The sequence below is a fragment of the Poromitra crassiceps genome (assembly GCF_964638095.1).
Source record: "Poromitra crassiceps genome assembly, chromosome: 4".
NCBI lineage: Eukaryota > Metazoa > Chordata > Actinopteri > Beryciformes > Melamphaidae > Poromitra > Poromitra crassiceps.
This window is the reverse complement of record NC_139626.1, coordinates 18,813,560-18,827,150: the sequence shown is the minus strand read 5'-3', so window position 1 is coordinate 18,827,150 and position 13,591 is coordinate 18,813,560. Positions and strand designations below refer to the sequence as shown.

At 44.8% G+C, this 13,591-nt stretch overlaps 1 protein-coding gene across 1 annotated transcript; it reads left to right on the top strand.

Annotated features, from left to right (window-relative positions):
• Positions 1 to 4,313: 4,313 nt before the first annotated feature.
• On the top strand, positions 4,314 to 10,175 carry LOC310775300 (monocarboxylate transporter 4-like; the record flags this gene model as incomplete). The annotated part of the gene is made up of 5 exons (XM_083635440.1): positions 4,314 to 4,536; positions 5,992 to 6,135; positions 6,375 to 6,985; positions 8,283 to 8,463; positions 9,424 to 10,175. 5 exons carry the CDS (start codon positions 4,314 to 4,316, stop codon positions 9,759 to 9,761), a joined length of 1,497 nt encoding a protein of 498 aa, XP_083491566.1. The 3' UTR covers positions 9,762 to 10,175.
• Positions 10,176 to 13,591: the final 3,416 nt, after the last annotated feature.

Below are 13,591 nucleotides of genomic sequence, written 5' to 3'. Positions count from 1 at the left end.
GGAGCTCCTGACCGAATGCTGCATGGGTTATGGGGTCATGTGGCTCGGGTCGTACTGTAAAGTGCACTTGAATGCACGTGTCCTGACATGCTTGTGAAATAGGGCAAGGCTACGTATATAAATAAACAAAGTTGACCTGATTTGTAAAGCCAACACACACACACACACACGCACGCACACGCACACGCGCGCACATACACACACACACACACACACACACACACACACACACAAGTGGCCCTAATCCTCTTCGGTAGTTTTAAATCGTGTGTGGGGGGGTTATTTTATTTTATTTTATTTTATTTTATTTTATTTTATTTTATTTTATTTTATTTTATTTATTTATTTATTTTAAAGAAATTTCAGGCAACCCCATTTGAATTCCAGGCAACCCCACTTGGGTTCACCATAGACTGTATAATAAGGTTGGGACCATACCACATACCACTGTATGAAACACTTCAGGTTATTGGAGCTGATCCAAAATCAGTTGAGAGTTTCAAATAAAACAATGAGATTATTAAAGGCTGCATCTTCCCAAGTTTGCCAACACCACAATGCAATGTGGAAAAACAAGATAGTGCTGTCATCCTTTAGGTGAACAGAAAAAGAGTGAACTTGCTTGATTAACCGATGCTGGAGGGCCACATACTATAGTATATTTTGAGAGACAAGCCGTGGGCCGCTTAAAATCAGTCTGTGGGCCGCAATTGCCCCCCGGGCCGGACTTTGGACATGCCTGCTTTAAGCCTACGGCGCAGTGGGGTGGCCATCCCCACCCACCACCCACATCCCCCTAGCCACTCCCTCTACTCACCCTTCGAATCCCGACTATCTACGACCGTCCTATCCTAGATATGCGCCCTTTTCCCCTATCCCCGCACCCTTCCTCACCACGCCCTCCCACCACCCACATCCCCCTAACCACTCCCCCTACCCACCCCTCGAATCCCGACTCTACGACCTTCCTATCCATAGCAATGGCCCCTTTTCCCTAGCCCCGCCCCCTTCACTAAACATCCATGAGTGAGTGTGTGTCCTGACTTTGCCATCTTCTGACCCCGGTGGGCCTGCTGGCCAGCGCCATGGGAAAAATAGAGTAAATGAGGAGTATTTAAACATATGCCACAGACAAATTCAACACTGAATGTATGAATGCAAGCAGCAACAGAACCAAGTGGGCAAGGACAAATGAACTCAGTCTCAGATTATGTATCTTATGGAAATATATCATCTCAATGTGTATTATTGGAAGAGATTGATCTTGTCTGTACGTGGTGTGTGGTCTGTCTGAGAAGGAGGGTTCGTCTGCATTCTGAAGCAGCTGACAGTAAATCACCATTAAGAGAAATAATGTCTGCCTTGCGTAATGATGTAAATGAGAAAACTGCCTGTACCAGCCTCTGTAGCCTGACTGAAGGACAAACCACTATCATCCTAGAGCCACTAATTATAGCTCCACTTAGGCTGCCTGGAAAAACAAAATCGATTCACCTAAGAATTGTGATTCTTACATGATTTCTTTATTTTATTTTTTGTACGACTTTAACTTATTTTTTGAAGTCACTACGAATAAATACGTTTTTATTTGTGCAAGTTTAGCATGAATAAATGTTACCTTTAACTTGGTTAAGGTTAGGCAACTAAAACAACTTGGTTAAGGTTAGGCAACTAAAACAACTTGGTTAAGGTTAGGCAACTAAAACAACTTGGTTATGGTTAGGCAACTAAAACAACTTGGTTAAGGTTATAGGCAACTAAAACAACTTGGTTAAGGTTATAGGCAACTAAAACAACTTGGTTAAGGTTAGGCAACTAAAACAACTTGGTTAAGGTTAGGCAACTAAAACAACTTGGTTAAGGTTAGGCAACTAAAACAACTTGGTTAAGGTTAGGCAACTAAAACAACGTGGTTAAGGTTAGGCAACTAAAACAACTTGGTTAAGGTTAGGCAACTAAAACAACTTGGTTAAGGTTAGGCAACTAAAACAACTTGGTTAAGGTTAGGCAACTAAAACAACTTGGTTAAGGTTAGGCAACTAAAACAACTTGGTTATGGTTAGGCAACTAAAACAACTTGGTTAAGGTTAGGCAACTAAAACAACTTGGTTAAGGTTAGGCAACTAAAACAACTTGGTTAAGTTTAGGCAACTAAAACAACTTGGTTAAGGTTAGGCAACTAAAACAACTTGGTTCAGGTTAGGCAACTAAAACAACTTGGTTAAGGTTAGGCAACTAAAACAACTTGGTTAAGGTTAGGCAACTAAAACAACTTGGTTAAGGTTAGGCAACGAAAACAACTTGGTTAAGGTTAGGCAACTAAAACAACTTGGTTAAGGTTAGGCAACTAAAACAACTTGGTTAAGGTTAGGCAACTAAAACAACTTGGTTATGGTTAGGCAACTAAAACAACTTGGTTAACACTTTCAGTGCCACGGCCCTTGGGCAAAAGGTTGCTTGCTGTGCCACATAGGCCGCAATGCATTTTAAAACAGTCATATAATTTCTTTAATAATTACTATGTAAACACTGAACACGCACAAATAACGATGAGACTCTCTTCTATCACCTGCAAAAAAAAGTTTATTGATCCCATTTTCCGTTCTTTAGTTATGAGCCGGAGAAGATAGCTTGATTGAACGAAAAACAGAGCTTTTTTTCTACGAGCTGAGATAATGAGCCTTTTGTGAAATTAAACATTTCAAGCACATCACTGACTCTGAAGCTAATTTTCTGATGTAGTCACACCTCAAAAATAATTTCCTTCAATAAAACAGTGAAGGCAAGGGAATTTTGTTTGGAAGAATAATATTTTTAGCTGAAACCAGCAGCGCTGGCGCCTGCATGCGCTGCTGGTTGCAGCTTCTTGCTGATCTTTAGCTGCTGGTGGGCATCGGATATTCTGGCTTGCGTTTGCCAACCCTGTCCTGCTGTCTGGGTCTGTGTTGTGTACCGTACTTGGCTCTGCGTGCCCACCTCCCCCCCTCCTCCTCCCCCCCCCCCCCCCGTTGTGGGAGGAGTGTCTCTCTGCTCTGCTGTTTTCTCTGCCTGTGCTCAGCACTGAAAAAGTCCGCTAGATCCTGCTTTTTTACAGCCGCGTGTACCAGCTCCCATGCTTCGAGTTGAGAATAATAACAAATCCACGGCTGATCATGTGTTGCAGCGGACACGGAGGCTGTTGCAGCGGACACCGAGGTGCTCAATTGTGATAGCAGATTGGCTGCTGCAGGGGCACAGCTAAACGTTGCTTCAATGAAGCCGCTGCATACGGACGGATGCGATGCGATTTCCTTCCCCCCAATGACTTCTTCTGTGTGTTTCACTCCACGTTCTCTCATCTGGAGAGCGCTGTCGCCACCTAAGGGTTCTGTAAAATAGGTTAGACACATTCAATACCTCTGAATATTGTAAGAGGCGATGTAAGAGGCATAGATCGACACCCCCCCGTCAAAAAAAAAAATTCGAGTTATTGACGCCATTTGGCGTCGCTGGCACTCTACGGTAAATTTCTAATGACGCCATATGGCGTCGCTGGCACTGAATGTGTTAAGGTTAGGCAACTAAAACAACTTGGTTAAGGTTAGGCAACGAAAACAACTTGGTTAAGGTTAGGCAACTAAAACAACTTGGTTAAGGTTAGGCAACTAAAACAACTTGGTTAAGGTTAGGCAACGAAAACAACTTGGTTAAGGTTAGGCAACTAAAACAACTTGGTTAAGGTTAGGCAACTAAAACAACTTGGTTAAGGTTAGGCAACTAAAACAACTTGGTTCAGGTTAGGCAACTAAAACAACTTGGTTAAGGTTAGGCAACTAAAACAACTTGGTTAAGGTTATAGGCAACTAAAACAACTTGGTTAAGGTTAGGCAACTAAAACAACTTGGTTCAGGTTAGGCAACTAAACAACTTGGTTAAGGTTAGGTAACTAAAACAACTTGGTTAAGGTTATAGGCAACTAAAACAACTTGGTTAAGGTTAGGCAACTAAAAGTTAGTTGTTTTAGTTGCCTATCCTTAACCAAGTTGTACAGTTGCCTAAACATACCCAACATTTAAATCTAACGAATGTGACGTTTTTAAATTAATCAACATGAGGTGTATCACCTACATGTGCCCTTTTGCTCATATATATTCTTTTGGGAGTCATTGGAAATCGACTTATTCTGTCATTTCGGTATGAGAACGTGTTTAACATGGTGGTGAACATATTCAACACATGGCATATAAAGCTAGAGCATCCTCTCAAAGTTAGCATGTGCCTTTCTTCCACAGGGTTGACAGCGGCTGAGCTCAACACAGCAGCCAGAGAGGATCATGGGAGGGGCGGTGGTGGACGACGGGCCCTCCGGGGTGAAGGCGCCGGACGGAGGCTGGGGCTGGGCGGTGCTGGCGGGCGGCTTCGTCATCACAGGCTTCTCCTACGCCTTCCCCAAGGCCGTCAGCGTCTTCTTCAAGGAGCTGATCCGGGAGTTTGACGTGGGCTACAGCGACACCGCCTGGATCTCCTCCATACTGCTCGCCATGCTCTACGGCACAGGTACGCCAGGATAGTTGGTGTGTGTTCAGGGCCTCTGTGCAGCGTGTTGGTGTGGAGTGTAATGTAGATGTGCTGTGTGTTCAGGCCGTCTGTGCAGCGTGTTGGTGTGGAGTGTAATGCAGACGTGCTGTGTGTTCAGGCCGTCTGTGCAGCGTGTTGGTGTGGAGTGTAATGCAGACGTGCTGTGTGTTCAGGCCGTCTGTGCAGCGTGTTGGTGTGGAGTGTAATGCAGATGTGCTGTGTGTTCAGGCCGTCTGTGCAGCGTGTTGGTGTGGAGTGTAATGCAGATGTGCTGTGTGTTCAGGCCGTCTGCAGCGTGTTGGTGTGGAGTGTAATGCAGATGTGCTGTGTGTTTAGGCCGTCTGTGCAGCGTGTTGGTGTGGAGTGTAATGCAGATGTGCTGTGTGTTCAGGCCCTCTGTGCAGCGTGTTGGTGTGGAGTGTAATGCAGATGTGCTGTGTGTTCAGGCCCTCTGTGCAGCATGTTGGTGTGGAGTGTAATGCAGATGTGCTGTGTGTTTAGGCCCTCTGTGCAGCATGTTGGTGTGGAGTGTAATGCAGATGTGCTGTGTGTTTAGGCCGTCTGTGCAGCTTGTTGGTGTGGAGTGTAATGCAGATGTGCTGTGTGTTTAGGCCGTCTGTGCAGCATGTTGGTGTGGAGTGTAATGCAGATGTGCTGTGTGTTTAGGCCGTCTGTGCAGCTTGTTGGTGTGGAGTGTAATGCAGATGTGCTGTGTGTTCAGGCCGTCTGCAGCGTGTTGGTGTGGAGTGTAATGCAGATGTGCTGTGTGTTCAGGCCGTCTGTGCAGCGTGTTGGTGTGGAGTGTAATGCAGATGTGCTGTGTGTTTAGGCCGTCTGTGCAGCGTGTTGGTGTGGAGTGTAATGCAGATGTGCTGTGTGTTTAGGCCGTCTGTGCAGCGTGTTGGTGTGGAGTGTAATGCAGATGTGCTGTGTGTTCAGGCCCTCTGTGCAGCGTGTTGGTGTGGAGTGTAATGCAGATGTGCTGTGTGTTTAGGCCGTCTGTGCAGCGTGTTGGTGTGGAGTGTAATGCAGATGTGCTGTGTGTTCAGGCCCTCTGTGCAGCGTGTTGGTGTGGAGTGTAATGTAGATGTGCTGTGTGTTCAGGCCCTCTGTGCAGCGTGTTGGTGTGGAGTGTAATGTAGATGTGCTGTGTGTTCAGGCCCTCTGTGCAGCGTGTTGGTGTGGAGTGTAATGTAGATGTGCTGTGTGTTCAGGCCCTCTGTGCAGCGTGTTGGTGTGGAGTGTAATGTAGATGTGCTGTGTGTTCAGGCCCTCTGTGCAGTGTGTTGGTGTGGAGTGTAATGTAGATGTGCTGTGTGTTCAGGCCCTCTGTGCAGTGTGTTGGTGTGGAGTGTAATGTAGATGTGCTGTGTGTTCAGGCCGTCTGTGCAGCGTGTTGGTGTGGAGTGTAATGCAGATGTGCTGTGTGTTCAGGCCCTCTGTGCAGCGTGTTGGTGAACAAGTTCGGCTGCCGTCCGGTGATGATGGTCGGAGGGCTGTGTGCCTCACTGGGAATGATCCTGGCCTCCTTTGCTACCAGTATCATACACATCTACCTTTGCACCGGAGTTATTACAGGTATAGTCCTGAATGTACATGCATAAATATGAATTTGCAGGCACCTATGTACAGTATATCTGTTTGATGGAGGCATATGATGATTACATATACTATTTTCTTTTGCGGTGTTGTATACTATAGAGGGTTTCCACGGGCGCTTGCAAGTGTCATTTTGAGGGGCGGGGGGGAATCAAGTCCTTGAAATTCATGTTTAAGAAGGTCTGGGAACCGTGATCATCTCCCTCATCTGTCTTCAGGTCTGGGACTGGCGTTGAACTTCCAACCATCTCTGATAATGCTGAACCGCTACTTCAGTGAGAAACGTCCACTGGCCAATGGCTTGGCGGCGGCCGGAAGCCCAGTAGCCCTGTGCTGCCTGTCCCCGCTGGGCCAAGTACTCCAGCACACGTACGGCTGGAGGGGGGGCTTCCTCATATTGGGAGGGTTGCTGCTCAACTGCTGCGCCTGCGGGGCGCTCATGAGGCCTCTGCTGCCCCCCAAGAAGCCCAAAGACCTGGAGGACACCGTCGACAGAGCGGCAGAGGAAGAGAAAAAGCCCACGCCGAAAAGGAAGTTGTTGGATTTCAGTGTTTTCAAAGACAGAGGGTTCGTCATCTACGCCGTAGCGGCATCGGTCATGGTCCTGGGGCTGTTTGTGCCACCCGTGTTCGTGGTGAGCTATGCCAAGAAGCTGCAATATGAGGATACCAAGTCGGCTCTGCTGCTCACCATTCTGGGAGCAGTTGATATCTTCGCTCGGCCCACATCGGGGTTAATAGCGGGGATGAAGTGGGTGCGGCCCAGATGTGTCTACCTGTTCAGCTTTGCTATGCTCTTCAATGGACTCACCGACCTCATATGCTCACAGGTAAGCTTGGAGCAAGGGGTTATATGCTCACAGGTAAGCTTGGAGCAAGGGGTTATGTGTTGAAAATCCATATCCATAGAAGGGGGGACAAATAAATGGAAGACAGAGAAGAACTGGATGCTACAGTACAATGATCAATCCACGTATGGAGGCTTAGGCCATGGCACACCAATCAAACATTCTCAAACAAACACCAACAGACAATTGTCTGTGAATGTTGGCAGATGTTGGAGATTGTTTGAAAGCATGGCACACCGACCAAACATATTCAGCACAACAGTCCCAAACATGTAAAAAAGAAACACCAGAAAAATAGAAACTGCACTGTGTTACAGCACATAGAAGATGGCTCAGACTGACAAAGTTAGTTATACATCTGTCGAGTAATACAATGATACACCCAGTTTATTTATTTTGTAGCGACAGATGGCCATAAACGCCACACTCACGTGACGCTTCTTGAGAGAGAGGTGAGGTAACTGCATCTTTCTGCAGACTTTATCGAGGGACCTTGAAGGCGTCATGTGACAGGCAACGCTAGTTAAAGCCTGGAGGTCCTGCTGATGGCCGCTGCAACAGTGTTTTCTCTGCTATCAACCTGGTTAATCTCGCTATATTCTTCACCACAGCGGGTCATTACCCACTGTGCACTTAATCGTGCACTAGTTCTGCATAAGCACCTGCAGCTCTCTCCTTATTTTACTGACGTTCTCAGTGATCACACGGCTGTTTACATGTGTTTCTGAACGGCTAGCTAGTTATTAGCATAGCTCGCTGTTAGCCGTCATGGATGTTCTCTCTCTCCCTCATTATGTAACCTTGCTGCGCATAACATTACTTATTTGCGGGAGTGCATGGGAGAAGTCTCCCGCTAGTGTTGTTGATGCCCAGTGTGATGGCACATGGTTGGCAGAGAAACGTATGTTTGCTGCGTCGCGTGTAACGTTAATTTAGAGGAGGCTCCGTTTCCATGGATACGCGACTGAAAACATGGGAAGTTACCAGACAACAGCGAACAGCGAACAACGCCGGATTGAACAAGTCGAATCCTGGCAAACATGACAGAACATCGCCGAACACGAACAGACAAGGACAGACAGCTATGGCACACCAAACGAACATTTGTCTTTGTTCGTGTTTGTTCGTGTTTGTTTGTGTTTGTTTGAGAATGTTCGTTTGGTGTGCCATCATCACAAATTATGTCTGGTGCAATCATGGAGGTCCAATCACTTTGGCTCTTTATAGTTATTGTGTATGACATAGTTTTTTCAGAAGCCTCTGGCCTCTCTCCTTGCAGGCGACCAACTACACAGGGCTGGTGGTGTTCTGTATCTTCTTCGGGATCTCGTACGGCATGGTGGGTGCTCTGCAGTTTGAGGTGCTCATGGCCATCGTAGGAACTGAGAACTTCCCCAGCGCCATTGGACTAGTGCTGCTTATGGAGGCGATGGCCGTACTAGTGGGACCTCCTGGAGCAGGTCAGCCCATTGAACATTTCTATCTGCACCTTTCTTAACACTCCTAATTCTATGACACTCGTAGTTGTAAAGGGAAGATGTTAACAACTATAGATGAGTTATTATTGTCTACTACTTACCCATGCTTAAAAGGTTGCCAGCACAACTCCGTAGCAGCCTTCTCCAAAACAATTCAAGTCAGTCGGAGTTCCAAAAAATGCAAAAAAAAAACTACCATAAAGTTCCTCCATACAGCTTGTGCAGCACAATTAAAGTTTATTGAATCACACAGTGAGTGGAAAAGGCTGAAATTGACACATTCTTCAGTCTATTCTTTTCATAAGATGGTCTACTTGCACCCAGACGTTTCTTGTTCATGTGTGCTCACTGCTCACTCGCTGCTGCTGTTTAGGAGATACTTTATGATTTGATTTGCTACTTCCCATGTGGAGATGATTTCCCATAAGTGTACCACCGCCAGACTTTCACTTGGGAAAACAGGGCAGATCTTGGCCTATGCAGTTTTAAAATTGTATGTTCTTATCAAGTGAAAAAATCTACTAGTTTAGTTTGAAAGTCCCAATGCAGTTTGACTGGCTGTAGGAATCTAATTTAGAAAGAAGTGTAAATATGTTGAAACACAGCAAAATTAGTCAAGTCAGAAATGGAAGTTTATCAGCATTGGAAATATTTGAGACTCCGATTAAATGACGGGATTATACAAATTTTACACAAAAATGTGAGTAAACTTTAAGTAAACAAAGTTGAACAACATGGAGTAAAGAGTTTATTTTTGTCTGTGCACTTACAATAGTGTTTCTTCAGCAACTCTTCGTTAAACAATAATCCGTAGCTTATTCACATTCTCATAGTCATATTCTCATAGATCAAGTTTCATGTTGGCGTTATATTATACAACAGGCAATCGCCCCGAAGATGAACCAATAATTCTGACAAAACAACCCTCTATCTCTCCACCAGGTCTCCTGTTGGATACCACCCATAACTACATGCACGTCTTCCTGCTGGCGGGCTCTCAGGTCACGCTGTCGGCCTTTCTCCTCGCCCTGGGCAACTTCCTGTGTCTGAGGAAGAGAGGGGAGGAGCCCGATGCCACGCTGGAGATGGCTGCCACCGCCGCGGAGAAGGAGGGGCTGAATCACGGCCAGGGAGCCGACGAGCACCAGGGAGCCGTGGACGAGGGGCAGAAGGCGATAGAGAACGGGAAGGCCGCCGTTGAGGAAGCGGGCGAGGTGGCGAAGATTGTGAAGGGGACGACGGAGGAGTTCGGAGAAGGGAACCCTGAGACGTCGCTATGAAGAAAGAGAGACATTAGTGATGAGATGGCTGCCGCGCCAAGAAGACAGAGACGAGGGTGCTGACAATCTGTGCCAAGGGATAGAAAGAGGAGTGTAGAGCCAGAGACTGGGAGAAGGGAGAAATTGGGCCGGTATCAGCCTTTTGTTGCATATCACATGTGGTCCAGTCTGTGTGGGCCTCTGTGCTGCTCTGATGATGATGATGATGGATTGATTGCATTATATTTGTTGTAGAATCGATCAATGGTTGTCCATGGGAAGCTCTTAAAGGATAAGCTTACCCAAAAATGAAAATTCAGTCATTATCTACTCACCCACATGCCGATGGAAGGTCGTGTTTTTTGGGGGGTTTTTTGGTCCACAAAACAGTCCTGGAGTTTCACTACAAAACACTGTTGCTGCAGCATTCTGGTGGCCAACTTAAGTGTGTAAATGATGTATTTTCAAGTCAAATTGGCATCTCAGGGCTTCTGGAGAATTGGAATTACACCAGACGAGCAAAATTGATTTTTTTTTTTTACTTTTGAAAGTTCACCATGCTGCAACGCTGTTCTGCTGTCAAACTCCAGGACTGTTTTGTGGTGTAAAACACGTCACCCGTCCTTACATTGGCATGGGGGTGAATAGATATTAACTGAATTTTCATTTTTGGGTGAACTTATCCTTTAACCTGAACAGATTCCATACATTAGTATTATCCTGCGGTCAGTGAATAGTTGTACTGTGCCATGATGCTGTCAGAGCCTTTTCCACCCTGACAAGTATACCATTCTGGTGTAAAACACTGAATACTTTTAACTTTTTGGGCATTTTTTGGGGTTAAAGGGATAGTTCGTATTTTTTGATGTCGGGTTGTATGAGGTACTTGCATACAGTCAGTGTACTACATGCAGTAGAATGTAGCTGCTGTGGTCCCAGTTTGGAGAAATGGAGATCGGCCGCATCAGGCAAACAAGTACCTCATACAACCCCACATCAAAAAATCAAAACTAGCCCTTTATAATGGTCAAATTAAAAGATACGGAATATTGGCATAAAACATAACTAACTTAAAAGATGTTTGGTGATTTTGGACTTATCATTTTTAGCAGCAAGAGGCAATGGAGCTTGGTGTTTCAAGTGACAACTGACTCTGCGGTCCATATCTCATTGGGTTCAAGTACCATGGAACAGACAAATTATATAGGTCCAAAATTGCCAAACATATCCTTTAATAAATGTCAGTTTATTGACATTCAAAAACTTCTATTGGTCAAACCCTAAAATAGAGGGAGCATAAGACTTACTGTACACTCAAACCAGAAGCGTCATAGGCTACAAAAGCGGCTGGCAGTCATTCATTTTCAACGGGAGCTGGCGATGGGAGGCGTCCAGCGACCAGAGCGACCAGTTGAAGTTGAGCAGACATGAACTTTATGCAAATTAGCAGCAACCAATTGCAGAGAGGGATTTGATTTTCTTCCCACTGTAAATGTCTCCCCATGTACTGAAGTTTCTAGCAGATCCCCCATAGACGTGTATAGATGTAGATTCTATGGCAAATCCCCAGCTGCAGTAGTTGTGGCTTCTACATTCACGTAACGATGATTTTTTCAAAACAGAGTGACTAGCATGTACAATTTCAATGGTAAAATCAGTTTTCAAATCCGCTGCTGGGTTGCTGAGAAAATTGCATGGAAATACAAACTTGATATATTGGCCACAACTGAACTTGATGTCTGCAGCGCTGCTTGAACGCCCCGCCCCCTAGCAAGGATGGGCAATGAGCAGCCAGCGACCAAAGTTCCCAGGGGCGCTAATGAGGCTTCTGCTCTGGGTGTATAGTTACTTGTTGTATTCTTTGTCGCAGCACATTGGAAACACACATCATAACAAACGCACCAGAGACCATTTCTCAATTTGCACTGCTGTCAGGCACACCGCACACACACATGCTATTAGCTCATCTTTGGTACCAGATGATGTCACCTCCTGTTGTATTCTATAGAAGGTGACATTACTTGGCACCGAAGATCAGTCAATTGCAAATGGCAATTGCAAGAGCATGCTTTTCACCATTAGATGGCAGCAAACCCACAAAAGTGGTCTAACTTTTGCATTTCCATAATGTCTAATGAATTCACTTATGTATTTGTCGGTCATTGCATCGTTGCGTGTATTTATTGACGTTTAAATGTAATGACAACTGGAACGTGCACATTTCTAATGATGGGGGTGGTAAATAAATAGGGAAACAATTTGGGGCACAGCACAGACTTGGCAGCTGAACTAGAGCTGTATGTAGCTGTGTTCCTTATTTGGAGTGCTGTTTTGTCATGCTTTATAGCGCTGTAACTGTGTACCTGGTCAGTGTGGTGTTATGTGTTTGTAGTGTACAGATGGTGTGCCAGATACTGTAACATGTACTGTATGTGCTGTCTGTCCGCTATGTATTTGTACGAGATCTTTGTTCAACAGACAGCAATGAAAGACAACTACCTGTATACTATAGTTATAGTTAGCTTGGATATTCAAAGGACTGTAACACATGCTGCACTTAAACTGCTGTTTTTCTGAGTCACATCTAATACAACACACTCACGCTGCACTTAAACTGCTATTTTTCTGACTCACATCTAACACAGGCCTCTGATGCCTGGATTCTCAAATAAATCTATTTTCTGTGGAGAAAAGGTGTGAATAGTTCCTCAGCCACCAACATGTTTACATGCACAACAAATCTTCTTACTGCAGGCCTTTCAGTCTTTTTACCACTTTCATACCAACGACCAGTCCAGGATCACCTGATCATCTTACCTGATGTTCAGTTCAGTTGTTTGTAGCCCCTTATCACAAGCATGTCTCAACAGGCTTTACATAGCGTCATCACAGTCATACAGCATCATATATCTACACACAACATAGGTTACATACATCATAGCCTACAGGGGAGAGTGGGGTAAGATGAGCCAGTGGGTAATAAGTTGACCCACCCCCTATATCTAGGCAACTGTGCACATTTGTTGTCATGTGACCATAAATTCAGGAAGCACCCATCATTTCTATGTGGCTGTGATGGAAAGAAGCACACAAGAAGTGGAACGTATTTATGAACATAAAAAAATGTTTTTTTTGTTTAAAAAAGTAAATTTTATGCAAATCAGGTATAATGGCTGTTATGATAAAGCAAATTTATCAAAGTCTAAAAATATGTATTATACATTTTGGCGATTTGCCAACGTATAAAACCATGTGAATAATTTAGCTAAATAGTCTGAAATGCAAAGCGAGGCAGTTTCCCCTCCCCAAAATGGTGGCTATGGGGCAAAGTGAGCCACATGCTGTGGGGTAAATTGAGTCAGGCAGTCGTTCAACCAGGGGGCACTGAAGTTAAGTCTCTTAAGTATAAATGGTATTTCAATGTATTATTATACAACTGGTTTGGTTTATCATGTTAAACATGCCAAGAACCCACAAGAGAAAAAACAACTGGGGCTCAACAAACCTTGAAGAGATGGAGAGAGCAGTCATTGATGTCAGGGTGGGAAATCAATCAAATCAGTGGCAAAAGAGTGAAATTCTGACAGGTGGTCAAGCCTGCAGAGGTACACAAAAAGGGGGTACATGAAGAAAGTTCTCTTTAAAAACGAACTTAAGGCAAATATCAGCAAATTAATTAAATTTACTTCTACTGGAGTAGGACATTCTAGTGCTCTTTCACCACTGGGTAGCACACTCATGGTATTCTGACTTTATGATCATCATTGGACCCCAGAAAAATATCTGCATTTATGAAAATGTCATATATTGTTGTAGCTATGCCATGTAGGCTATGTGCATTATGTACATAG